At 41.8% G+C, this 26,431-nt stretch overlaps 1 protein-coding gene across 7 annotated transcripts in view; it reads right to left on the bottom strand.

Annotated features, from left to right (window-relative positions):
* Positions 1–26,431, bottom strand: part of DPF3 (double PHD fingers 3) — a 167,264-nt gene that overhangs the window by 13,681 nt on the left and 127,152 nt on the right. For 2 of the 7 annotated variants that reach the window (XR_008577370.1, XR_008577372.1), the window contains 3 exons: positions 17,471–17,599; positions 13,198–14,581; positions 5,319–7,468 (listed from right to left, as the gene is read on the bottom strand). Coding sequence is in view for 4 of the 7 variants with exons in the window: in XM_054827529.1 (XP_054683504.1) it covers positions 7,389–7,468; positions 17,471–17,599 (209 nt within the window). In the remaining 3 variants the exon portion in view is untranslated. Of the gene's footprint in view, positions 1–5,318; positions 7,469–13,197; positions 14,582–15,338; positions 15,668–17,470; positions 17,600–26,431 lie in introns of those variants that run through there. The other 5 variants (XM_054827528.1, XM_054827532.1, XR_008577371.1 and 2 more) reach the window with 4 other exon arrangements.

The raw sequence follows: 26,431 nt of genomic DNA, 5'->3' as shown, positions 1-26,431 counted from the left end.
ATTTCATCAATAAGGCAGACAGGATTCACTTCCCCATCAAAGTCCCAGCAACATCAATATCTAGAGGGAAGTAAGAGCCGTAACCGCACTCTGCAGAGCATCAGTACGCGCTCAGCAGGGGGGAGTGAAATGTCTCGGTTTACTCTCTAAAAAATGCAATTTCAGGGTGATCTAAACATCTGATTGAAGGAGGGAATTTGAATGAAGTCGTTTCAGTCAAAAGCAAGCAGGAGGGGAGAAAGGGTTAACAGATGGCAGAGGCAGAAACTGTTTTTTCAGAAAGGGTGAGACATTTTGTGCCAGGGTTGCACAAACAAGAAGTCAGACTTTCATTTCGGAGCAGTACCTTGCTTCAAAAATGAGCTTGATGGAATTGTTGTGAAGGGAGGGAAAAATTACTCACAAACAAAATCTTTCATTCAAGCCTGCGCACACTCGGCAGTGGGAAAGGAAGGGAAAGGGTCATTTCATTGAGAAAAAGAGAACGCGTTTCATTTCGAATCAAATCAAAATCTTTTCTCCTCACCAGGTGTTTTTCAGTTCAGTTACTTGAACAGCCTTTTTGAGTAACTGTCCAACAAAATGCTACCAGAGACACCAAAAGAGTAGGATTTTTTTTTTGTTTGTTTTCCACTGGAAAAACACCAGATTAAAATCCACGATTTGTTTTCTCAGAGCTCCCCAGACCTTCCACCCCAGACTAGCCAAGTCAAAGTGCAGACCACTCTTTAACCTGTAACAAGTGAGTAGCGTTGCTTTGACATACACAACCGATACTTCATAGCAGCTATCACATCAGATTAAACAAGAAATTAGCTAGACCCACAGCAGTGGACACAAATGACCCTCATTAAACAGTTCACCAGTCCTGCTCCTTTTCAGCACCAGAGAAATTGCTTAACAGAGCCTATACAAAAGTAGAACATTATCGTATTTACTGCCAGAAAATGATCTTCCATGGTATTACAGGAATCTGTGAGTCTTCTGACCCTGCTCTTAGCTCACTGCTACATTGGCTAGTGGGACCATTGCTCGGTGGTTCTGTTAATGGCAAAGAGGTTGGGAAGTCCTCTCCTACAGGCTGGTCTGACCAGGTTCCTGGCACCTCAACTCCCTCTCACCTTTAACAGCTGTTGAGGATGTTCATCACCTGTGACATTCACTGTTAGGTGGCATCCCATCACCCAAGAGATGTTTGGCAATTCTCAATGATAGCTGCAGTGAGCCTAATGGGCTCTAGTTCTTCACATAACAGCAGACCCATAAATATGTAAACAGTCACAGGGGAATCTAATGGGTGCAGGTGTCCTTAGGAAAATTTTTCTCCTCTTTTTTTTTTTTTTCTTTCAGATCACTAAGTACTTGTAAAATCTCACCCTTAATGGAAGTGAGGAAACAGTCTTGGAGAGCTAATTAATGAAGAGGCTGACCTGGCCTTGCAAGGGAAATGAAGGTCCCTAACCCAGGGAAGATCCTCTTCTCCACGTGAGGGAATACTTGGCTCTGGATCATCTGCATGTCTGAAGATTACAACAGCAATTAGAATTCAACTCAGAGACAGTTCGTGGATAGTTAAAAACTCTCCTAAGCCTCCAGGCTGATGGACAGAGACACAGGAGGTGTGGAAAGACCTGAGAAGAGCTGGGACCTGTTCTTTAAGCCCAGGCCCAGATATCCCCGCAATGAACGAGACTTCTGAGCCAAGATCCAGCTGCAGAATCCACTGCACTGTAAAACAAGTTGTTGAGCCTGAGGAAAGGGCTGGAAAGACTTCAGTGTTGTTTAACACATTTAAGCCACTTCCAGCAGAGCACCAATGTGAAGCAACTACAATTTGAACCAACAGGGGAAAATTAATTTCTCAAACGTAGGCTTAAAACCACCCCATGTAAACTCTACCAGACAAAGTGCTACAGGAACTTGAAAGCTATGTCTCACTGGCTATCTGACACTAAAATAAAAGTGTCCCTTTAGTGACAGCACAGCTTTCAGCTATTTCCCATCCAATGACCTCCTCTCACCTTGGACAGCTGGTGTCAATACTGACTGCTGATATCATCATATGAAGAAGTTAATGGCTGTTGGCTAATGAAAAAGATCCAAATTAGTAAGCTAAGACTTCAGCAACACTTGACAAAACTCTCTTCAGCATTATTTAAAATCTCTAAACTGTTTCAAAAAAGAAGGCTGTATCTGAAAGATTTGGTCACATTCATTCTCTTCCTGCAGTCCACAATGAAGGCACCGACATCAGGACACTAACAGCAAAGATTGAGGAAACATGATGAGAAGAGGCTTCAGTCCAGGCAAAAAATTACTCTTTACAGCTGTGCAAACCTAGAGATAAACTAGGTCTTACTGAGAATTGGTTATGGAAAATGAACAGGACCAAGAAATGAAACTCCACTCTGAAAAAAACCACTCGTCATAAGACACTAAAGGGAGGCTATGTCTGTTCCTGCTCAAGAGGTACCATCCATCAGCTGGGACCCCAAAGAAGGAGCACCCCTCTGCGAGCTCCCCAGAGCAGTTGCCTCTCTCAGGCAGGCAGCAGTAGTTCCAAGAGCTTCAGCCCACCACCCAGCTTCAATGTAGTTGAGGTCCTACTCAGCCACCTTCAACACCAGGGATGGGGCAGTGGTACAGAGAAGTTTATGTCATTGCTAATGCGCATTAAAAGCTTGGTTTTAGAGAGAAAGCATTATGGTGGGGGTTTTTTTTATCATCTGTGGGCTGATGGAGCTGATTACAGGTAGGGCTTACAGCTCCAGTATGCAAATTTAACCAGATTTTTTTTTCCCTGATTCCAGGCAAAAGTTTGGAATAAATCTTAAACCAGTGCAATATTCTAGTTCAGGTCAAAGCAAAGAAGTCGATGTCATTTTCAGCCCACCCAGAGAACTCAGGATTCCAGGTCTCAGTTTTGCCAGCCTTCAGCTCAGTCTCAGCCCAGGAAGCCTGGCTTTGGGGGCGCCCATTAGCTGCTGCAATCCTGGCAGACATTTTTGCTCCCTCCTCCTGCCACACCTGACTCTCATCAGCAAGAACCCTTCTCCAGACAGGAAAATAAGATACCTTCCTAGCCAGCATGCCAACGTAAATCTGCTCTGGGGCTTAGGGAACAGTGGTATTTTCTTCTGTTTTCTGCAAAATTAAAACTTTCCTTTAGAACATTTCTATTTCCAGGCCTGTGTCTTAAAAACCAAACAAAACAACAACAGCAATAAAACACCAAAAAAACCCAAACAAAAAAACCCCAAACCCAACAACAACAACAACAAAGGCACAAATATGTTCAAAGTAATGAGACTTATGCAGCATTGTTCTCTGGAGTCTGACGGCATGTAACAATAGCTCTGCCGTGGTGGGAAGGATCCCATTCATCTGAACAAGGTGTTGACAGACATCCATAAAGGCCAATTTCAACATATACTTTCACTCCTGGTTACCTTAGCAGAAATGTCTAGCTCTGCTCTCTGCATCCATCACACTGGGGACAATGAAAATGACAACTGAGTTAGATGACCTATCGAACAAGAAAAGTGCACTGATGCCACAAGCAGTTTCCTTCCTTTCTCCAAGATTCCTTTCTTTGATTTGTCAGCATTCAGCTATGCCCTCAGACCAACCTCCGTCTGGGTCTCTCTGTCCTATGCAGCACAGCAGAAAGCTCAAGAGGAGCTAGGAGAAGAACAACAAAAGCAGTGATGGCCAGGGGCTCAGGATCTGTCATCACACACCCTCCCTCCTCTCTCTGCTTTGGGGCAGGAAAAGATTACTTGTCCCCCATGAAATCCCTATGGAAAAGTAGTTTTGTAGGCCCGCAACTCAGATTATTTTAAGAATATCTGAGAGCAAATCACAGAAAGGAATTTGGAAGTTGCTAGGAGGGGCTTTTAAACCAGCCACCCTATCACCCCATATGCGCCCTAAGGAGAATATCACAGCCACCTTCTCGGCACGGCTCGGGAATACAGTTAGCACCTTACCCCACCTCCTCAGCTGCCTCTGCCACCCGCTGCCCAAAAGGAAGGAAAGACCTTTTTAGCCACAGAACAGCTGGGAGCAACCCAGTAAGGAGTCCAAAAGCTGTTCTATCAGATCCCAAACAGGTTCCAAAGAGGCACAGTGACGGAGGGCAGCAAAGGTAGCTGAAACTGCCTTTTGGTTTCCTCCTTGCTCCAATGAATCGGCCAAAGGCCTTGCACAGGTAAAGGTAAGGTCTGAAGGCAAACAGTGAAGTTTTCCAGTCATATTCACCTGAAGAAAGAGTGAAGAAACACAACACTAAGATTACACATGTGAAAAATAAAACTTTACAGGGAAAAGCTATAAAAGAAGACCAAGAATAGTTAATTCTCTGCTGCAAAGACACACACTCTGTCACACACAACTGTTAAAAATTAGGCAGGTAGGAGCCCATCTGTACAGTTCTGTACCATTCCTACACTGCCTGCTGGATTAATTTCTGACGTGTTCTTCAGGATTTATTTGCCATTTAATCTGCTGGGGGGGACACAGTTCACTACTCTAAAGGATCTGTACCCACATTAGAAGATCTCTTAAAAACTACACCTTGGCTGCTATTTTTGCAAGCAGCTGCCAAAGTAAAAAAGGCCATCTATAGCCTCTGCTGGTAGCAGAGAAATGGATGGGAAGGCAGAGGAAAAGCAACAGAGCTTCGTAAAAATGACAGCAGGCCTATTAGGGAAGAGGACACACAGAGTTTCCTAAAAAGATGGCATCTAATCTGGAACAGTATTTCCTCTTTCTCTTTCCATCCTGTACAACCACACTACTCATCTGATGCGTGTGCGGGGAAAGGGAGGGTTCATGCCCGCACTGTGAAATGCAGCAAAGGGAACCACAGCGTCTGGATTAGAAGTGGCGTAGGTAGGGTCAGGACTCTTTAAGGCAATGTCACTAAAATCTATATGAAAAGCTCTCATCTAATTTAGACTCCACCTTTGAATCTAAATTAACTCAATGCAACTCTATTAATCTCATGGAGAAAGTTATTAAAATACAAACACATTTAGGAAGAGCCTCTATTATCACCAAATGGTAGGAAACACTCTTAAAATGAGTCCTACACAAAAGCAGTATTTTATTTCCTGCCTACCTGCACTATAGCAAGCAACAGGACCAGTTTCTGTAGTCCAATGAATGGAGAAGAGAAAGTAAAAGAGAAAAAGGAAGAGAATTCTTGGTTAATGTCAGGCTTCATTAAGAAATACAAAGCAAAATCCAGGGACAAAAGTCATAATTTACAAAATGGAAAAGGGAAACAAAATCAATAGAGGAGGAAGTTTTATTTTTAAGCTTCAAAGAGAGTATTATAAACAATGGAGAGCTTAGAAAAGTATATGTACAAGTACGTTATTCAACAATGTCTTTTAAAAAGAAGATTATTTGCACTAAAAAAGACCTTGTGGAATTGGTTTGATAAAGTAATATTTACAGAGGAATATACAGGAGGGGTGTTGGAAGCAGAACTTTTATTTGGAAGGAATATTACACAAACTGAACACAGACCCTACAGTTTGCATATCTTCATTACAGTTGTGCATCTTGTTATATTTCGATGAAATAAAATTTGATTTCTTTTTTTCTCTAGGGGCAGTTCACCACTGCAAATTTAGAAAGCAACAAAATGAAAACCCCATCCTGCTAAAGAGCCTGATTAGGACATAAATTTTGTCATTTAACTTAGTGGGAGCAGGACTCAGGTCTACCAGACATATTACATGGTTATTTTTGGCCCTACGTCTTAATCTGGGAAGGAGCGGGAGAAGGGGAAGGGAGAAGAGGACAGCATCTGCTGCTACTGACACATGGGAAACTCTCAATGAGGTGAGTTTGAGTTTTAGGTGTGCAAAAAACACAATGCAGGACCAGAATCTCTGGCAGCTTCACCTAGTCAGGATGCATTTTTTGTAGACATAGCTTTTTTCACTCCGAAAGCCAACATAAGCCACATTAACAAAGCCACTTTTTCTATCTATACCCTGGTTCTATACCACTAGGTATATCTGGCACCCCTGTTACAGAGGAGAAGCTAATCTCAGAGCCAAGTCCAATACCCTTCTCCTAGGACACAAGGCTATCCTGCATCCTTACTAGGCTGCATCATACACAACAGTGAACAGTCCTGCACTACCCACTGTGAGCAGATTTGGCAGCCGACAAAATCCTCCAGTGCTTGGACAAAGCAGAACGCCTTATTTCACTGAGAAGATGGCTAACAACTTAGAATTCAGGATGTGAAGGTTCCTCACTGCTGCCTCACAGGACAATTTAGGATTGTAGCTGTGGGAACTCACATTCTTCTCAAGCTGAGCAAGCCCTGTTGCTTACTGCTGACATGCGGGTGCACCTGTACGCTTTTCGAAGTCCGCTACCACTTAAGAAAGGGCTGAAGCACACAAGGTGTCTACACAAGGCATCATCCTTGACTCCAACAGAAAGTTCCATGCCAAGAGCACTTGAACATTTAGATACTTCCCTTACAACCAACTCACAATCAGCTGTGGAATTGCCAAAGCAAAAAAAATAACACTAAAATTAACAGAGTTGTTTTCCTTTTTTAAACCCTTCTTTCAGCAGAAGTATTTCACAGGGTTGCTCAAGAGCAAACCTCTTTTACTGTGCAGAAGAGACACATCAATCCTACTGGGAGAAGACAGTCCTTTGAACTGGACACAAAATCTGGTAACAAAAAAATCCAGTCACTGAGCCTGGTCTTTGCTATTTCAATAGGTTTTGTTCAGATTTGTGCCTAACACAGTATAGTAAAGTAAGTTCTAAGCATCTAACAGGATAATGTTATTAAGGAGAAAGTAAACCAGAACATTCTTCACTTACCACATCCAATTTGCAAAAAACAAAGATACCCAGCACATGTATGAATGGCTTCTTTAAAGTAAGAGAGAGAGCAGAGTTGATCTTTATTTTCATTATTTAAAAAAAGTTTTTTCCTTAAAGTAAATATTCAGTCTTTATTTTACATTAAGTGCTTTTTAAAATTTCATGTCTTCACAAAATTGCATTTAAAATTTGAAGTAAAATGTATTTCAAACAAAAATACTGTGCAACTGCAGCACTTCTTTTCTCTCTTAAATATCGAAATAAATAAAATAGTTAAGTCTTTTTTCAGTTTGTTTGTTTTTCAGTCAGTTCTACTGTAGATCAATTCCAGTTTGACCTGGGTTTATACACACGCTTAAAAGAAAGTGAAATCAAGACTTTAAAAAACTTCTTTGTATTGCACCAGCTTAGGGCATCCCCAGAACTTCTCTCAACAGTTGGCAGCCGACTTCCCACAGTCCAGGCTCCTGTGCCAGATGAAACACGGGTACGGAAGGGTCAGGGCAAGGAGAGGAGACATATCAAAGCATCCTGGCTTCTCTCAGCCTTCTTCTGAAATGTCTTGCTTGAAGGATGCTGGAGTCCATGAGGGCAGGGCTGACTGCAGAAGGAAAGGCAATACAAAGTAAAACTAAACAAACTCAGACAACAAAAGCAAGCGTTCAGAAAAAAAAAAAAAAAACAAAAAAAACCCCACAAAAAACCCAGAAGCAGCACAAACCAACCTTCCAAGACTGTTTGCATTCTAGTTCTTTGAAAATATAGCTCCACAGACTCAGTTTCAACTGACCCTGGGAGCCGTAAGTAAACACAAAGCAAACAAATGGGATATGAAGGAGCATATCCAAAAGAAAGGCACCGAACGTTGTCAATCTTCCTTACTGTGAACATCATTAAATAACCTTCATCTTTCAGCTTAGAGAGCTGTCTCTTCACTAGAGGTAAAGACCTTAGCTTATGAAATCCTGCTCTGATTACATTGCTATATTACTAATTATTTGTACAGAGCCACAGATGTAGGCAGCGCTGCACAAAAGACATTTTTAGAAGTCTGAACGATACGCATAGGGTGGCAGCAATGTGATAACTTCTGGAAATTAGTGAAAGACTGCATTTTGCATTGCCTTTAATCCATGAATGGACTAAGGTGCACACTGCTGAGCTCCTGAGCAGTATTAGATAGCCAATAAAATCATCTCTTTATTTCCACAAAATGCAAGTGACTCCCCCTATGTCTTCCCCACACCTCTCATATCAGTTCTGGATGACTCGAAGGTCCAAAATCCTAGGAGATGCCAGTGACCAAAAGGATAACTCAAAGATATGAACTGGCAGCGTCCCCTTAACAGGGGTATCAGAACTTGAAATCGCAATAGCTGGGGTTTTTTCTAAACGTTACTACAACTTGTCTTCTCTGAAATTGGCAACTTAACACTCCTGGAAATACAGACAGGGACATGAAAATAGTTCCAACTCAATTTCAGTATTCTATGGTATTTATACAAGTTGGGGTTTTTTCAACCCTGGTAGATATCTGGCAAAGAGAAGAGAGATTGGTAGGGTTTATTGTAATGGCTCAGCAGCAAAAATTCAGCCTGGCCACATTCCTGTACTGTGAGGGTTTGTCAAAAAAACCCCATGCAGCATGAACACATGCATGTGTCTCATATTTTACATACACTCATAGCTACAAATTTTAAATAAATAAGAAAAAATCACGGAGAATATGAAATGGGTGTTTATTGGAAACATCTACATATGTTGCAGCACAAAACACACTGGGCAGATTTCGCATTTTTTATATTAAGACGACTCCCAGTGGGGTCAGTACAATGTTTGCTTGAGGAATTGATTCAGTAAAACTGCTTGCCACGGGGAAGAGGCAAATTGCATGAGGAGCCAGGCTTTGAAAGCTCCATAGTTTGATGGTTTTTGAATTATAATTTTAGGGCCCATCTCAAAATATCATTGCAAGAATTAACCAAAGAAAGGCAAAGCAGGCAGGAGAGAACGCAGCGGTGCCCCGGCACAGTCCGGACTCAGCGACTCTCAGGCAGCAAACTGAGTCTCTGTCTTCAATCAAGAGCCTAAGCTGAGGTCAGTAAAATGGCAAACTGGAACTCAAAATGAATAACTAATGTAAAAGCTCAAAGGCAAAACAATGCGGGGAGGGGATTCTAATAACACATTCTGCTGAAACAAATGGCCATCTTGGAGCTTGTCTACACCATACTAGCAAGCGTATTAACATTGAGGTTTCATTCAATAAAGCAACAGCTAAGAAAGCCCAGTGCTAATCCTTCCAAAGCCAGTGGCAAAGTTCTCTCTGGACCTTGTTTCAGCAGCCCAGGCTCATCATTTATGACCTTACCACGTATGTACAATGCTATTCCAAGCACCATTACATATACAAGAAACAAATATCCAACCCACAAAACTGGGGGGTGCCTGGGTGGAGGAAAGAGATGCAAAATGAAGCAAAACAGATTTCAGTTCCAGCCCTGTTCTGCCACATGCCTGACGGTCTCCTTTCAGTTTTTAACTGATATGCCAGAATCTCATATTTTCTTAAAATTTCTCGATATATATTATCATGCTTAAAATTTTAAACTGTTTTCATGCAAGGTCTGATATCTGTCCCTGCTAAAATGTCAACTAATGAAGAGCCACAAAAGGGAACATGCTGAGGATCAGTGCACACTCTGCGTAGCCTTTCTTCCCACTAATCAGCTGCACAAGCAGCACGTCACTTCCTTATTTCTCCCCTCTGTGAATCAGAGTTTGCAGAGGATGGCTCAAGAAATGATGTTTCTTTTCTAAGATCCTTTAGTACGGAGCAGTAGAAAGGTGCCTGAGGAGACAGCTCACATGATTAAACACTGAAAAGTTTGAATTTAGGGCCTGAAATGAAACATCCCTTTATTCACATTTCACATCGCATCTGTCTTATTTGGTACATGGTTTGTGTGGGAGCATATGTTTGAGGAGAATCTTTGGACAGCCTTGTGCTAACCTTCCTCTAATAAGAAGGACACCTTTGGAGGAGGACTGGAAGAGTCAGGCTTGTGATTAGTTGAAGGACTGTGCTTTCAAAGATCTTCTTATGAAGCTCAGAACAGCAGGTCTCATTGAACTGCTGAAATCTCTGGGGAATACAGAGCATCACATTCCTTTCTGATTTTTAAGATAACTGTATTTTTTAGGTACAACCCGGAATTCACATTGAAAACTCTCTTTATGCCTTCCTAGTTTGGTTTGGGACTTAGGTGTCTTTGAAGATACAGTTCCCTTGTTTCTGACCTGGCTGTGCTAGTGTCAGGCTCCTTTTTTTTTTTTTTTTTTTTTTTGTGCACTTATGAAGTCTCCTGCCTCATTAACATTGTCGTCTTCCGCTCATCCATCCGAGAGGGTCCCATGTAGCAGCTCCTTTGCTTTGCTTTCATCTTTAACTTATGAGCTACCAACCTTCTCTCCCTGTTCCCAGCCTTCACTCCAGCAGTACCTGCCCTGAGAATATTTCATTTCCATATCAACACTTAATTCAATATTCACCGTTAACATTACTTTACAACGTAGCTTAAACAAGCACTTTTAGCTTCCATCTCTACATCTTCATTTCCTCCCTATGATTGATGCCTTCCTACGGTCAGTACCACACTGCTCAGCCTGCTGGACTAAACTCATGTTGGTTATCTCAGTCTAAGAAGACATCCTGAGGAATCCAAGGACTACTTTGCTTTCCCTAAGGATGAATTTATTTTACCTTCCTTCCTCTCTCAGGACTAGATTGAACCAGTGAGAGTCCATATACACATTAATGATGTAAATAACAGTGACAGGTATTTTTCTATGCTAGCTGTAATAAACATCAGCTGGCAATTTTTATGCACTCTGTGAGCTGTTGTGGCTTCTTTCTGAGGGTACTGCGCTACTCGGTTGTCAGAAAGATGGGTGGTTAGGTTGCGAAAGGATTAAGACGGTATGCATTGTTAGAGTAACTGCATTTGTGAAGCTAAATCAAGACTTAATGAATTATGGGCATCTGATGATTGTTTGTATTCCAGAAGAGCCCAGAATGTGTTAGGCACGGTTCGCAAAAGACAATGGTAAGTACTCCACTTGGAAAAAATTATATTTAGAGTATGCCTATTCTGCAGTTGATGCGGTGAGTGGAGTTCTTCAGAAAGACGTACCTGGGTAGGTTTCAGCTAGCTAGCTCAGGTGCTGCAAGGACTCTAGTCAGCACAGCAGCACGGAGCTCGGGATGGGCTGCAACAGCGCGCAAGAGGCTGGGTAAAGACGGCGCTTGGTAAACTCTGAGCTCTGTGCTGCCCTCCCTGCAGCAGCAGCCAGGTGCAGCTGGCTGGTTCCAGGGGTGTCAAGCGTACACCTCTCAGGCAGAACAAGGTAGAAAAATGCAAAACTGAACTCTCTTCAAGTCCTTGATCATTCGGGTCTCCACTACTCCTGTGAGCCTTTCCCTGTCAAAGCATACTCTGATTGAATTTTGATGAACACTGGGTAAAATTCAAACTCTTTTCTTAACCTTCTAATCTGTCTGGCATGACTGCTACATGGATGCAAGAAGTAGATGCAAGATGGATGCAAGAATTCATGTTGTTTGTTTACTGTGGATTTAGCACATTTCTAGGTACTTGCTCCTTTTCTATTTTCCCGGTTTCACATGGGTACGTCAAAGAGTAGCAAGAGAAAGAAAAAAAATTTTTTTTATAAGGAAGAGAATATAAAACTAATATTGCAAATGTAAGCGCAGGGGTTGAAGGGCAGGAGTAGCAGAAGGAATCGATTTGAACTTCATTTTTTAAATTCTATAACATTTCAGGTTTGTGGTATTTCTTTGCGACCTGGGAATAACTCTACTTGTGAATCAGATTCTGCTCTCAGTTACATTAGTGTAAATTTAGACCAAATCCACTGGACTTTTTACTGATATTACTCTTTGGTTACAGTAAGGTGAGTATGGAACAAGTGAGCCCACAGTGCCTCACACGAGGGCTGGTTCCACCCATTCTTGGTTGGGAAGTGTCTTCCATCTTGACTTTCATTGCTCTTTATTTTAATGTCTGCATTACCTATATGTGTGCATGTGTCTGTGTCCATACATTTCTGATATATGTTTACCTACACACACCCCCATATATACATATATTTATAATGATACAGGTATGCAAACTAAGTCCTAACTCTTTCAGGAATTTTGGAAAAGCAGACACCTGTATGCCTGTGCCTCACCCCTGGGAACCACCTGAAGTTTGAACTTTTAGTAAATACGGGAGAGTGGCAAAATATTATAAATTTATCTTGTGTTCCTTCAGAGAAAAAAAGACTGGTTGTGGAAGGAATGAATGTTTTTAGCAGTTAAAATACACTTCTCATTCACAGCACCAAGTCAAAATATCATTGATTTGACACTGGATCAGTTATAATACACCAGCAGGAACAAAATAGCAACAGAAAAGGATTATCAATATGGGGAAAGCTTAAACAAGGCTTTCTCCTGGCAGGTGTGCATGGCTCTGGCATGCACTGTCCTGGTGTATAAACACACTGAGGTATTTCCTAAGATTTTGTAACACCATTCTGAAGGCAGGTTATTAATGTAATCTAGACATCAGTAACATGTGTTCTGGATTTACACCCATGTACCTAAAAGCAGAATCTGGCCACTGCTTATTCCATGTCTAAGTGTTCGCTTATAAAAAAAAAATAGAGACTGGATCCTTTCTCTTTCTTTTAAGGTTGGGGGGAGTAGGGGGGGAAGTTGAAAGAGCTCTCACAGACAGTATTGTGCTACCCCAGCAAAAGAAACAGGAGAAATGGAATCCGTTTGGATAGGCTTCATTCATGCACTAGAACAATATATATTCATTGCAAGGCTGAAATTTTTATTCTGGTATCAAAAGCACACACCTCCAGTTTAAAGATTAGGCACTGCCCATGTAAATGTCTATTTTGCCTCTGATTTAAATAAGGCCATGATTTCACCCTGTTTGGCATTACACACATCAGTAAAAATATATCCTTAGAAGCTAATCTTGCCCCTGCTCCAGGGCGATTTTTGCCTGCCTTAGGACAGCACAGCGTAACCTACACACTGACTCCTTTCGAATCACTTCTGACTGTACAGGAGGCTGGATCCTGCTCCCACAGAACTTCCATTAGCTTCACCAGGGCATTAATGTGGCGCATACTTATAACACAATTTAATCCACAGGATTTACTCCTACAACAAAGCTCAGTCAAGGGTCTGTTGAAAATCCAGGGCACAGATTTCACAATTGAGTGAAAGACATTTCAGCTCGGACATACCTTTCAAATCCTGCTGCATGTTTCCTCCTTTCTGGGAAAGTCGCTGGGAAGGGAGTCACTCTCTTCTCCATTGCCCTTGGAACTTTAATGAGTATTGCTTTGGTTTATTTCAAGAGAAGCTATTGAAAAGCAAACAAAGTGTCTCACAAGACACTACAGAGAGAAAAAACTGGGCGGCACAGGAAAAAATGCTGTGAATTAAAATTTAAAAATGGAAAGAAAAGTACAGGTGAGGTATTTTTCCATATAATTTCTTCCATGATTCTGCTCCTCTGTCTGTTTTGTCTTTGACGTCTACGACTTGCCATTCATATTCCATCCCTATGCTTGGAAATTGCTGTCCATGAAGTGAAAGGTGAAGGAAAAGAAAAAAAAGTAGAACGGAGTGAGGAAGACATGAAGGGGTGCAGGGAGGAAGAGATCTATTGAGTGTAAAGGTGTCCAAAGGAGGGATGGAAACATGTTCCCCAAGGTCATGGTCTTCAATGGTTCTGCTTGTATTTTCAGGCTGTTAAAGACAAGCGTAGCAGGTGTACAAGAAGAGCCAAACTCCACATGCTACAGTAAGTGCAAAATGTCAAAATGCAGAAGCCATCACATCAAGGGTTTCCTTGTCCTCCGATAGAGTCCACCCACAGTGGTTCTCTAGAAACAGTTTTATTATCAAGTAGACATCCATTCCTTTTTTGTTTGTTTTTTTTTTTCTATTTTTATTTAAAAAGTAGTTTTTCTAATAATATATAGAATATATAAATAATAATAATTAAAAAAACCTATTTGGGTTTGCTTCCTGCTCTCCAACCCATCTGTATTTTTCATGGTTTGCCGATATATATATATTAAAAGACAAGAAAATCAACTCTGCTCACTATTAAAAAAAATATTAAATCCACCTTTTACGTTTCCAGAGAGAAAGAGAAGGGGGGGAGGTGGGAGAAAAACAAATTAAATCAAAAAAAATAACAGGAAAATCAAAACCTTCTGTCTCTTCAAAGTAGTTGTCAAGAGCTTTAAACGCTTGTGCTTTCAGTGTACACCCCACAGGAAAAACAACAACAAAAATAACAACAAAAAAAACCCCAAAACCCAAGGACCTAAAATTAAAAAAAAAAAAAAAAAGGTAATAATAATCCTAGTAGTAAAAAGGACAGCAAATCGCTCAGAGTTTGTGTGTCTTTTTAGTTATTTTAGCAGCCGCCCTTTTTGTCTGAAGAGGGAGAGCTGCCACCACAGCCACCTCCTCGGCTCGAGAGAGGCTCTTCTGCATCGTCCTCGTCAAAGCCATGAAAGGTCGAGGTGTCGCTTTCTGACGTGGAACCGAACAAGTCCTCCGTAGTGCGTGCTGGCGCTGCTTCGTCCCTCCTGCCTTCTCTTCCCAAATGAGCTGACATGTATGATGAATATATCAGCACATGGGTTAAGCAACAGGCATCATCATCATAATTTTTTTAATCATCATTATTATAAAACAATTCAGACTATCAAGCTCATAGGTGTGTGCTTGTATGTGCCCGCGCACCTCAACAACATAGCTCAGTAGAACTGCAGTAAGAAAAATAAAAAAGGATCAGTTTCTCTTTCAAAGAAAAAAAATCTACAAACACCACAGGTGCCCATAGCTATGGCAGCGAAAGGGTTAAACATGTTTTCCTCTCTTCAAAAGACATGAAAACATTTTCTCGTGATTACTTAGATCAATTTTAAAAGATTTTTAGACCGTACAAGTAATTAGACACCGTTAGCCCTAAGCACAATGACTGTCCTTCAGACTGGCATCAACTGTCACAAATTTACTGCTATAGAAACATAACCCACTAGATAGCTCATCAACCTCAGGACTGTTTTTCATCCCTGTCCTTCACCTGATCCTAAAGAGCCTCCTCTCTAGACAGAATGAAATACATTTTGAAGACTAAGTGAAAGTAACCTAAACAAATGGTTTTATTCCAATTTCATAGCATCTCCTTCAAAAATTAAAACCAAAATAAAAACAAAACCAAATATATACAGTTCAACAACTGAAACAACTAAGACAAGAAGTGACCTGACTTGGGGAACACTGAAAAGTTCAAATGTGTGTGAGTCAATCCAACTTTCAATATGGAACAGGAAATTCTCCACACAGGACATCAATAGCGGCAACAACAACAACAACAACAACAAAAAGAAGACTCTTAAAAAGAGAAGTCAGATACTGAAATCTGCAAAATTGAGGTTTATTGCATCCCTCAATCAAACATGTTATGTGATTAATAGTATAGACTTCAAATCCCCTCTTCAGGAAAGGTAGAGAAAAAGATGTCTCTTGTGCCCCAGGAAAGTGAAAGTGTCAGATTTCAGGGAACGGCTATTTTATTATTCAGAAACAGTAGCATGGTATTAAGTAACCAACTGTTTGGTCCCCGCTCCAGCTACAGGAATCAGCCACATAACAAGTACACTGCATTGCTTGAGAACGAAGAATTAAATCCTGTTTGCAAAAACAAAATGGATATAACAAAATAATTGGCAGATGAACCACCTTGTAGAGATGTGTTTTTACTGACTTTGTGAAGGGAAGACACAATATAGTTTCCATGACCTCTCTTTCAGTATAATGAAAATGTTCTCCATTATCAAGAAAGAGGAAGATGGCAGTCACCAAAGAGGTTTCCTTGTTTTAGTTTAGAGATTAGTGTGTGGTTGTACCTTAATCGCTTTCATCACACATCAGTCACACCATTGCAGACCCCTATGAATGACCCAGGTGGGTCAGAATTTGTACAAAGATAGCATTTAATGGAATTGATTTTGCACAATTTAGGTTACATGCCAATCTACTTGTTCTACCACACTAAGGAATCAAGGGAATTAATGTATTTGTGTTACATTTAGATATAATCACCATAGCAATGTTTAAATAGCAAAAAAATATGGATCCATCTCAGTGTGTTGTATCAGGACAATGCTGACATGAGTTATATTGAACTATAACACAATCAAGGGGAAGGGCAATGATCTTCCAAGATGGCACCACAGACCACATGAGCTTCCCCCTTCAGCTACTAAGAAACAAACATGTATACACTAACAGGTCCATGCCCCTGACTGCACAGCATTCATAAGGACGCCCCTGGAGAAAACCAAAGGGGTTGCCGTCGGTCCTCTGGTGACCAGCCAGTATCACTTCAGAATGTCTTCAGAGGTCACAACAACTGCAGAAGGCAATTTGTCAGCGAGAGTCTAGTCCTGCTCCCACTGAACGTGGTAAGAGGCTTACTATGAATTTCGGCAGGAGCATAAAAAGGCCATTCCCTTGGCACAAGAACACTCCACATCGCATTTCAGCCATCACGCAACAGACATCTTTCAGTGACTACAGTACGGAAGCAGCAGCAGCAGCAATTCTGAATTTCAAGTTCTCTTTGGTTTTCAGATTTCCATATGATGGTCTTATCACCACTAGTATCACCACTGTCCAGAAATATCACAACTGGAAACTTGGACCAAAGCTGGAATATGCAGTTGTTAAAGGTCTCCCATTCCCTCTACCACCGCCACCACCTCCCACACAAGCTATAAATAACTGCTCAGCTGGGATAAAATTTCCCAAAAAAAAGAGAAAGAAAGAAAAAAAATAAAAAAGAAAGAAAGAAAGAAAGGAAGGAAGAAAACAACAGTCCAGAAATAAAGACAACTCAGAATGGGAAAGACACAATTGCCTACATTTAAAAAGAGAGAAGGGAAGAAAACGGAGAAATAAAAACCTCTTTAAACAAAATTAATGATAGTCATCTTGTAAGAGGATAATTCTTGACAGCTACCCCCATCCCTACCCTGTAATTTCCTCCCTCTTTCTTTTTTGGATGAAGAAATGCATGAAATGTGTAATCAATGGAAATGCTTGTCATGCAACTTTCATAAATCTTGTAAGTAATTTATAGTTGTAATTGCAGCACTTGAAGACAGAGCCCATTCTTTACCATTGTCATAGGATTTTCTCCTTCCATTTGAAGAACAACTAGTACATGTACCAACATTCACAGAAGCCAATAAATACATTCAAACTTTATTATTTCATAAGACCCCATTAGCTTAAAAATGTGAATCCAACAATGGGTTTTATGACAGAAAATTTCTCAGTCATCCTTTCCCACAGACACAGACAAGAGGTAAGACCTTGTCTTCTATCCCCTCCCAAAGGTGCTGCCTTTCTTCAAAATCTTCAGAAGGAGCAAAAAATGAATCATGCAAATGCCTTTGTACAAGAAAGTTGCAAGAAGGAGTCACCTACCAGAGCGCCCACAGTCTGAGCATGATACAAGTTCTTCAGGCCGGCCACTTTTTTTGTTCATATTGGAGCCTCCAAGGCAGAAGTCACAGTAGTTATTGGGAATGATGACCCCGTCCGGTCCTTTCTGGGCTGCAGTCGGGTTAGAAATCAGATTTACTTAAAGAGCATTTGGTTTGGACATCTCCCCCTTCTCTTTGATACGATGTTAGCTCAGTAAGTTTGCAGGCCCCAGTCTTCCCAAAATATTGTCCATCAGAACAAAAAGTGAACCATATAAATCGCCTCCATTTTAAGTACACCCTGTGGTGTGTCTATTTTGCCTGAAATGCACTTCGCTGTTTCCATTATAATGCCAGCCGGGCTGGTCCCTCACAAGGACCTGCTGCCAGAGATCCCTGTACAGTTCAGGGACTTGCCACATGCATAGAAACAATCCCTAATGCAGAATTAGACCTACGCTGTCAGTAAGCCAAGCCTGGTTTTTCAGACAGCGGTCATAATCATAAACCCACAAAATACAAATTCAGAAAGGAAAAATACATTCCCCAAAACTCAAAAACCAACAGCAAGGAGGTGGGGGGATAGGTACCCTAAGTGGTTTTATTTCAAGTAGCTTTTGGGGGAATTACATCTCAAAGTGGCAGGGTGTCCTTAGTCAAGAAGTTGGTTCAAACACCCATGAATATTCACAGGCAAAGCCGTCTGTGGGTGGTTCACCCGAGGGTTATTCTACCTGCAGCAGAATGCACGTCCCCTGGGAGGAGCGGGGAGGGCAGCAGGTCCAGCACCGGCGCAGAGAGTCAGCCTGAAGCTCATCCCAGCCAGCAGAGTTAAAAACTCTTTCAGCCAAGAAAAAAGGAGGGAAGTTACATTCTTATTTTCCAGCTAGGAATGGTTGGAAAAGAGCAGACACACACTGGGTCTTAAGTAGAGGAAGAGGCAGTTCCCTTAGAAAGGAGAGAAGGCCAGAGGTCTTCTGCATTCCTATTAGTTGAGCAGAACAGCAATGTGCTTTCTTTCTCACTCACAACTGCCATTTTCCTCCTCTGCTCTCCCAAGAGGGAAAACTTCTTGTTCCTGCATGCTCTAACTAGGAACTGGGGAAAGGAGAGGGGAGCGGGGGGAATGGTTGGTCTTTGTCTTTGTTTCTGCTTTTTTAACTTAAAAATTCCAGTGGTATACCTGGCCCAAGCCTACCCTGTGAATATTTCTACAAACTAGAAAAGGAAAACCTTTAAACTGTACCATCTATATTTAATTATCTTTTTAATGCATATTTTGTAACTTGCAGATTTTTAACAGATGTTTTGACAGTCTTTATTAATGGTCTTTTTGTCCACATCCAAATTTCCCCCAAAGAACAATGACATTCTAAAGGGCTTCTGGTAGCAGTCCAAGACATACACTTAAAATTTCCTCTGAGTTCAATCTGCTTTTCTGGTTTGGGTGCATCTAGTTATTCATTTACCTCCAGCTGTTGATTAGTTGAGCTTTTTGGAGATTGGTAACTGAAAGATTGCAGGTAAAGTGAAATTAAGAAAAAAAAAAATTAAACCCCATAAAGCTGCAAATACAACACTATCTTCCTGCATGGTCGCTGAGTCCCTGACGGTATTTACTAAACAATGGGCTTTGCTCTGAAACGGTCCTGCTTAGCAGATCCCCAGTTCTCCCAAAACCAGGGAGAAGCTCCCAGTGTTCAGTTAGCATTTTCCCTGGTTGCAGAGAGGCGTTTAATACGTGCATGCAGGGTAAGCAAAAAAAGAACAGGAACCAGGTGGAAGCCTAGCACACCGGCTCATTTTAAGAGCTGTAACAAAATGATCATAAAGTTGCTACTTGTACGTATTTTGTGTATAAAAAGCAGATCTCCCTAGCATTTATTTTTCCCACTACAGCCCCATTCTGAAAAAGTTAAGTAATTACTTTTTTATATTGTGCTGCATCTACAGACAGGCCATGTGCAATGCAAACTCAGCAAGCTCAGCATTCTGTGACTTTTTGTTGTTGTTGTTGTTCCTTATTACATTACTTCACCTTTCATCCAAGCTTCTTAAAGTGCCTCACAGATACTAAGATCCTAATATTAACCTTCAGTGAGGTCAAAAGCCTCTTTTACCATTGACTCTAACCAAAGTGTTGCTGGGCCCTAATTAAGTCTCGTGGCGAGGAGGCCACATTGCATTTGCAGCTGAAAGATGTGGAGGAAGAGTGATGAACTGGCTTACTCACGGACACACAGCAATTCTGTGGTGAGGCCACAAATAAAAACAAGCATTCAAGGTGCCGGCCAGCGGACTTAGGAAAGAGTTCTGCTTCTACCTCCGCTCATTTAATACTCTGCATACACTGACTTAAATTTCCAGTGCAGCTTATGACTCTAAGATCCACTGACTGTCAAACTGGAAATGGGACAGGGGACCTTGTGAAAATACATGTCCTAATCAATTCATCTGCGGTGTGTGGGACAGGTGGAGGGTATTCGCTGACTGTGATGCTGAAGGGATTCTCCTAGACTACTGGCAAGGGAAGAAACTTGGGGCTTGATCACATCCTTTTTCTTTTCTTCTTTTTTTTCTTCCAATTTAGTTCAATTTTTAATGTGAGTGCCTATGTGCTCATCCATTGCTCATCACTCATACATACGGACCTGGCTCAGTCGAGTGCGATAGAGATGTCAGGCCTGAAAAGTTGTACACAGATGACAAGTTCCTGAAGTTACATCAATGATGTCTTAAAGGATGTATCTCTAGAGCCAAATAAGCCAGGCAATGTTATTCTCTTCAATAGTTTTTTGTTCTAACAGGTGCAAAAACTAGAATCAAACCTGACTCAAGCTTATTTTCTTGATCAGTACTGCACAGTGAATTAAGCCCCAGGCTAAATCACAGAAGGTTTGAGAATAAAGAGATTTCCAGATGATAGTAAGCAGAGTTCTTACTTTCAAAGGACTTTTTTTTGTGTACGTCCTTGGAGTTTTTAGTTCTGTTTTACTGTAGTTCACAAATGATGAGGGAATTACGAAACAAAGCAAAGACAGCAAGATATAACGTGCAATATTCATGAAAAGGGTATCGTGCACCAAAAGCCCAACCCTAATCCCACCCCTTAATCAATAAAATTATTTATAAAAGTAAGTATGGGAATGGATTCACAAGTGAAAGCAATTAAATTACTAGGGACTAACGTGTTGCTGGTTTCCATCTGAGACTTTTTGCACACGTTAATCACAAAGTAGAAGGTGCTAGCTTCAGCCAGACGATAGCTCAGCTAATGAGAAGTAACTCACCACTAGCTCAATCATTTGGATCGGGTGACTACAACCAAGGCTTCTGTCTAAAAAATGTTCACCCAGAATCAGAAACTGTTTCAAAGCAAAGCCTTGAAAACCAACCGTGGCCTTGTCCTAACTTACTCAAAATTTCTCTGATTATCTTTTACGTTACAAACTGCAACGACAGATCAAAAGGTCTGAGGAGCTTTGAGGAGTACTGCCTGAGCTAAGGTGTGCTCATAGAGGGTGTATTTAAATCAGTGCCTCTTGCCATTTCAACTCGGTGTCGCTTTCTAGTATCATCAAAGGCTCTGTCTTCATCTACATCTGCCCCAAAATAAATAGAGTACACAATTTTTTTTTAAAATACTTTAAAGAATGGATTAAGGAGAGACACAGAAAGATCTGCACAGTTCAAATGATAGTTTCTCTGTACCTGAAAGCTGATTCATGTGAAGACAGGATGCAGTCTGAGAATGAAGTCAATATTTCCAAATAACTTTGGTATGCGGTTATTCTGAAATATATTTTTTCTTCTTAGCCTAATCGAGTTAATTTCAAACTATATCAAGCTAAGCAGAATAAAGACCTACTTAAAATATGGTACTATCATTCACAGGAGTCTTCTTGCAAAATAAGTACTGTAAATTAAATAAATTCTGTAGTATATCACACAGTAACTTTGCTCTGTAGACCAAACCTAAAAAGCTAACCAAATCGATTGAGTTTATACATTTAAAATAACTTCTGTGCCTTCTTGTTTTGAAGGCAGGGACTGTAAACAGAGTTATAGTTTCCCTTCTCCCCTCCCCAAGTAATCAGAAATCTGGAAATTATCTTCCTCATGGTTTCAGTTTAATAGTAAAAGAAAGCTGCTTCTAGAGAAATAACATCAAGAAATTAGGATTTTTCCTTTCTACATCATCTCATGAATCAAGAAGAACCTCAGTTTTCTAACTCTCATGGCTGCAAGAGAATATTTTGAATGGAAGGCAAGTTCAGAAGAAGGAATTCTTGTCCCGTGTTTTAATCAGAAAACTCAGAATACAGATACTTTAAAAAGCTTTCCTTCAAAATATGACCCTTAAATACATATAGACAAAACCCTAAATAAAAAGAACCTTGTAGTTTTTCAATTTTTTTATTTCTAAGTGAAGTTATTTCAATGATTGGGATCACAGTCTTTAAACAACTGGAGCTGGAACCAGTGCTTAAAAGAAAAACTGGTTTCTCTGTTCCTTGGTACCAAATCACAGTTGCATATATTTCTTCAGTCTGTAGGTAATACAACATAATACTTAACCATGGTTTAAGCTGTGCATCGAGGTTTGGCAGCATTTTATCCCTATTTTTTATTATATCCCCACTGCTGCAAAGACAGTGGAGAATGAGGAATAGACTGCATGCCTCACTGTCAGGATGGGGGCTGTGCATCATTTATTTAAACGATTACAGCGAATTGGCTACAATTGGGCATATATACGTTCCCAAAGGGATTTTTGCTAGTGCATTTTGTCCAGCTCTTACCTGTTTCTTTTGGGCTTGATCCAAAACCAATAAAGTCCACTGGAGGTTTTCAATTCAATTCAAAAGGCTTTGAAGCAGGCCATTTACTTTGTTTGCAACAAAAATTTGCAGAGGACAATAGAGACCACGGGAACCTGTGTGTAGGCCTGCATCAAGTCAATGCACTTTGCGATGGAGGAAAAGGGGTGGATTTGCTTTTTTTGTTTGTTTTTGAAATCTAGAAGACTCTTTGTCTGAGACAGGGGCCCAGTTTTTCCTTTCCGACGCCTCCCTTGTTCTCACTGTTGAAGCTCAAGTCCAACATTTGGCCGCCTGTGCAGCAAAACACCAGCCAAGAGCCTGAGCCTGCAGTCGTCAAGCCCCTTGGAGGATTTGATGACATATAATCCCAACCTACAGCCTAAATGTCCCCACATGCCTCCGCTCCCCCCACCCCCCTCCCGCCAGCACCAGCGCTCATCCTGGCCCGTCTCCGTGGCGACCGGGATGCCCGGCCAGGGCTGCCTCTGGCCTTGCCACCTGTTATTGCTTCATCTCGCAAGTGTAAGGAACTGTGGCGCGGCCCATTCGTTTGCTGCTCAAAATGCATCGGAGGAGGATAGGCAGGCTCGTGGATGAAATTACAATGTGATAACTAAATTAAAAAATGGCTTTAAGGAGAAGGGAAAAGAAAAGCAGTGCTTGGGCTGCGGCTTTTGCTTGAAGGAAGAAGAGGGGGATGCCTGGGTGGGCACGCACCCACTTCTGCCCTGGTTGTTGCTGGGGTGTAACGAGCAACAGTGGGGGTCAGAGAGGTGGGTCGTGGAGGTGCTTCTGTGCTCAGGGCACCGGACCCAGCCCCGGAAAGGAGCAATAAAAGAAAAACATATCTATAACCCCTGGTGTGGCGAGGAATGGGCCAAGCACAGCTGAAATGCATTCAAGGCTCTCGCTCTCACATGTAGCAGCCAGGCAGAGGTGTGCACAGTCATTTCTGTGGCCTCCTCGCCAGTGAATTAAGTGCAGGGGTTTTTCATTGCAGTTTTCCAGGAAAAAATGTAAATCAAACTGAATGAGAGGAAATGGCTGGTCTCTCTGGGCATGTTTACTCTGTTGTTAACACCAGAGATAAGCATGTTGGCTAACCCCAAACTGGGAAGTATTGGGGCACTTGATACAGAGACCCTCCAGCAGGCTGTAAGTGCAGCTGAGGGTGGTAGCGACACATCTGTGTCGATGTGGCACTGCATTCAACCGAATAGGCTCTGAACTTGGGTGTAGCACTGGGAAACGGCTGCTGTTCTGTTCCCAGAGTCGAGCTAATCAGCCTGCACAGCCCAATGGCTCGCTCAGGCTCCCCATGCCGCACTCCCCCGCGCAGCACAGGCATGCCCTTTGCTGGCAGCCAGAGACGCAGGCTTTGCTACTGAGAGAGGTGCTGCAAACCACCCACCCGAAGTATTGCCAGTTGTCCCTAGTAACTGGATTTTGTATCCTCTTTGAGTTTAGTTGGCGCTGTGGGGATAGAAGAAGCTGTTGCCTTTCACATGTTTTAGCAACTCTGACAGGTTTGCCTTTCCTACAGCCCCTGCTCACGAAGAGGCATGGCCAAGGAGCGCTGCAAGAAGCGCTACAAGAAGGAGGTACATCTATAGGAGTCAGAGTCCCTCTGAATGTGGGGAAAGGAAGAGCATTTGATTATGTCTTTTACAGGAATTTATATGGCCCTTAAGTTGAGCAGCTAATGAATGAGCTGGGAGGTGGGCAGTGGGAGGTACAGCTAGGAAAATACAGCATCAACTGATCAGATCTCACAGGTTTGGGGAGTCAGAATTCCTGCACCGTAAGGCAGCACTTCATAGAAATGTCTTCGCACTGATCTTATAAAGTCTTCTGCAGGAACACCTGAAGCATGGGCCAAAATCCCACTGCTAACAAGAAATCATTGTAACTGTCTAGTGCTTCATGACAATAAACAGTAGGAGATACTGAATAGGAAGGCAGACAAAAGAGTCTGACATGGTAACACACGGATTTCCTGATTTTGAGGAGTGCCTCTCCTGAGGCTTGGCCTCTGGCCACTGAAATGCATCACTCCCATCAGCTCAGGGAACTCAAGGAGGGATTATAGTGCTCAATATACAGCCCTGTCCGGCAGCATCCCTCAGTATTCAGGTAAGAATGGCCAGTGTCATGAAATGGCTCCCTGCGACACATTGTAGGCATTGGAACTGGAAATTACTCACTGGAGGAAGTGTGAGAAGGCAAAGCACCTAAGTTCAAATTCAGTCAAACCTTTTGGGTTTTACTTGGTTCAAATTCTACCCAGAGGAGAAAAAAAGCAAGGAGACAGAGAGAAAGGAAAAAAAAATATAAATGATACCATTCTGCCTCAAGAGCTGACATGTTATTGAAGCAGCACACAGTTTTCAAAAACTAATTAGTCAAATTGGAACATTTTCCCATAAACTACTGAGAAGCACTAGGTGCTTCTCTTCAATGAGACTTGTGTGTTGACAACAACATTTCAGGTCCTGGCCAGGCAGTATATATATAAAAAAAAACAAACAAATCCAAACTACTAAAAAAAACCCCCACAACTCCAAACAAAACAACCAAAAGTCCCCTATGGGTCCCTGTACATAGGAGACAAGTTTGGAATTTTCCACTATTCCAAAACTCAGAAAAACTGGTTTTTTCCCTCAGCATCCCAAAACACAGGCACAAAAGTCTGAGAAATTTACAGCTACAAACAGGGTTTGAGTGGAAATCATTACGCAGTTCCAAACTCTGCAATCACTACTGTTTCTTTTAGTATTCTCACTCTTTTTCCTTATGAAAACAATCTCTGGAAAAGAGAAGAACCCAACAGATTAAACTAATGAGAAGTCAACTCAAGGTAATGTACATATTTTCACTGAAAAGGCACCTGCCGCAGGGTATCTTGTCGCAAGGTGGGCATTGATGCATCCTTGCATTCAGAAGTAGCTCCCATCATGGCCCCAGCGAGGATCAGCACTGAGGCAGGGAAAAAGTAGGCCTGATGTAGCTTTTCAAATTGATGCTGCTTGTGGAGAGGAACAAACAGCTCGTCTCCAACTGAGGGGCTGACTCTCGTCATTTATTCATGGCCAGCCCCCTGCCTGGATGGAAATAAAAATGTTTCAAAGATGACTGTGTGGGGGAGCTGGAGGACAGCTTGGAGGCACACTGAGGTTAGCACATTAATTTTTTATCTCTGGAGACTGGGTATCCAATTATGCCTAGAGTACACAAACAACTTTGGCTGGTCTCTCCAGTAGAGATTTATCCACATCATAAAATCTGCGATGGAACCGGCCAGAATGGGCTGATGCCACAAAATAACGTACACAGGTGGTTTTGCGGGTTGGATGCACAAGCTAGCAGAGTGACAGGAGGGCACAGGGCTGTGTTCTCCTTAACTACGTGCATTGCAGGATGGACCAACCTGCACACGGCAGCTAGGCCAGTGACGGCCCGCACAATGCACTTTATTTAGGATTGTCATTGGCCAAAGTGCTTGTGGGCATAAGATCTGTTCGGTCGCTGTTTACCACACAGCTGCCTGTAACCAGCATTTCACACAGCAAAATGCCACTGAAAACTCTTCTCCTTTAAAGGAGAGGAAGTTTTTCTCCATGTAGACACACTATCCTATTCTCCCAGGAATTAAGGAAGAGCATTTATACTAGTACGCTCATTCACACACACATTTCAATAGATAGAAGTCTAATGTAATTCCTATATCAGAAGTGTCTCAAAATTTGTGAGCACCAGCTGCCCCTAGAGCTGGCCTGTACCCATGGAGTGAGATGGAATAAAACAGCAGGTGTTTTGTGGCAGGCTTGGATGCACCCTGGGCTCACAAATCTCACGCTCTCGGTGCCAACATGTGGAGGAAAAGCCAGCAGAAAAAAAGGCTGAAAATGGTGTGGGATAATTTCTTTTTATCGGTACAGATGGGGAAGGGGGAGAGTTGACTTTTTTAAGGTTTTTCTGTAACTTCCTTTTCACAGTTCCATGCTCAGGTAAAAAAATCGGAGAGTAGGTCCAAAATAAATGTGTGTGCAGTCAGAGGCAAGACTAGGCACTGAGGAAGGGCTATTTATCTGCGTCAAAGGGCTAGATAAGACATACAAACAAAGCAACTAAAACTCAAA

Source organism: Grus americana, chromosome 5, assembly GCF_028858705.1.
Source record: "Grus americana isolate bGruAme1 chromosome 5, bGruAme1.mat, whole genome shotgun sequence".
Lineage (NCBI taxonomy): Eukaryota > Metazoa > Chordata > Aves > Gruiformes > Gruidae > Grus > Grus americana.
Note: the sequence above shows the minus strand (reverse complement) of the source record. Positions and strands in the feature narration are given on the sequence as shown.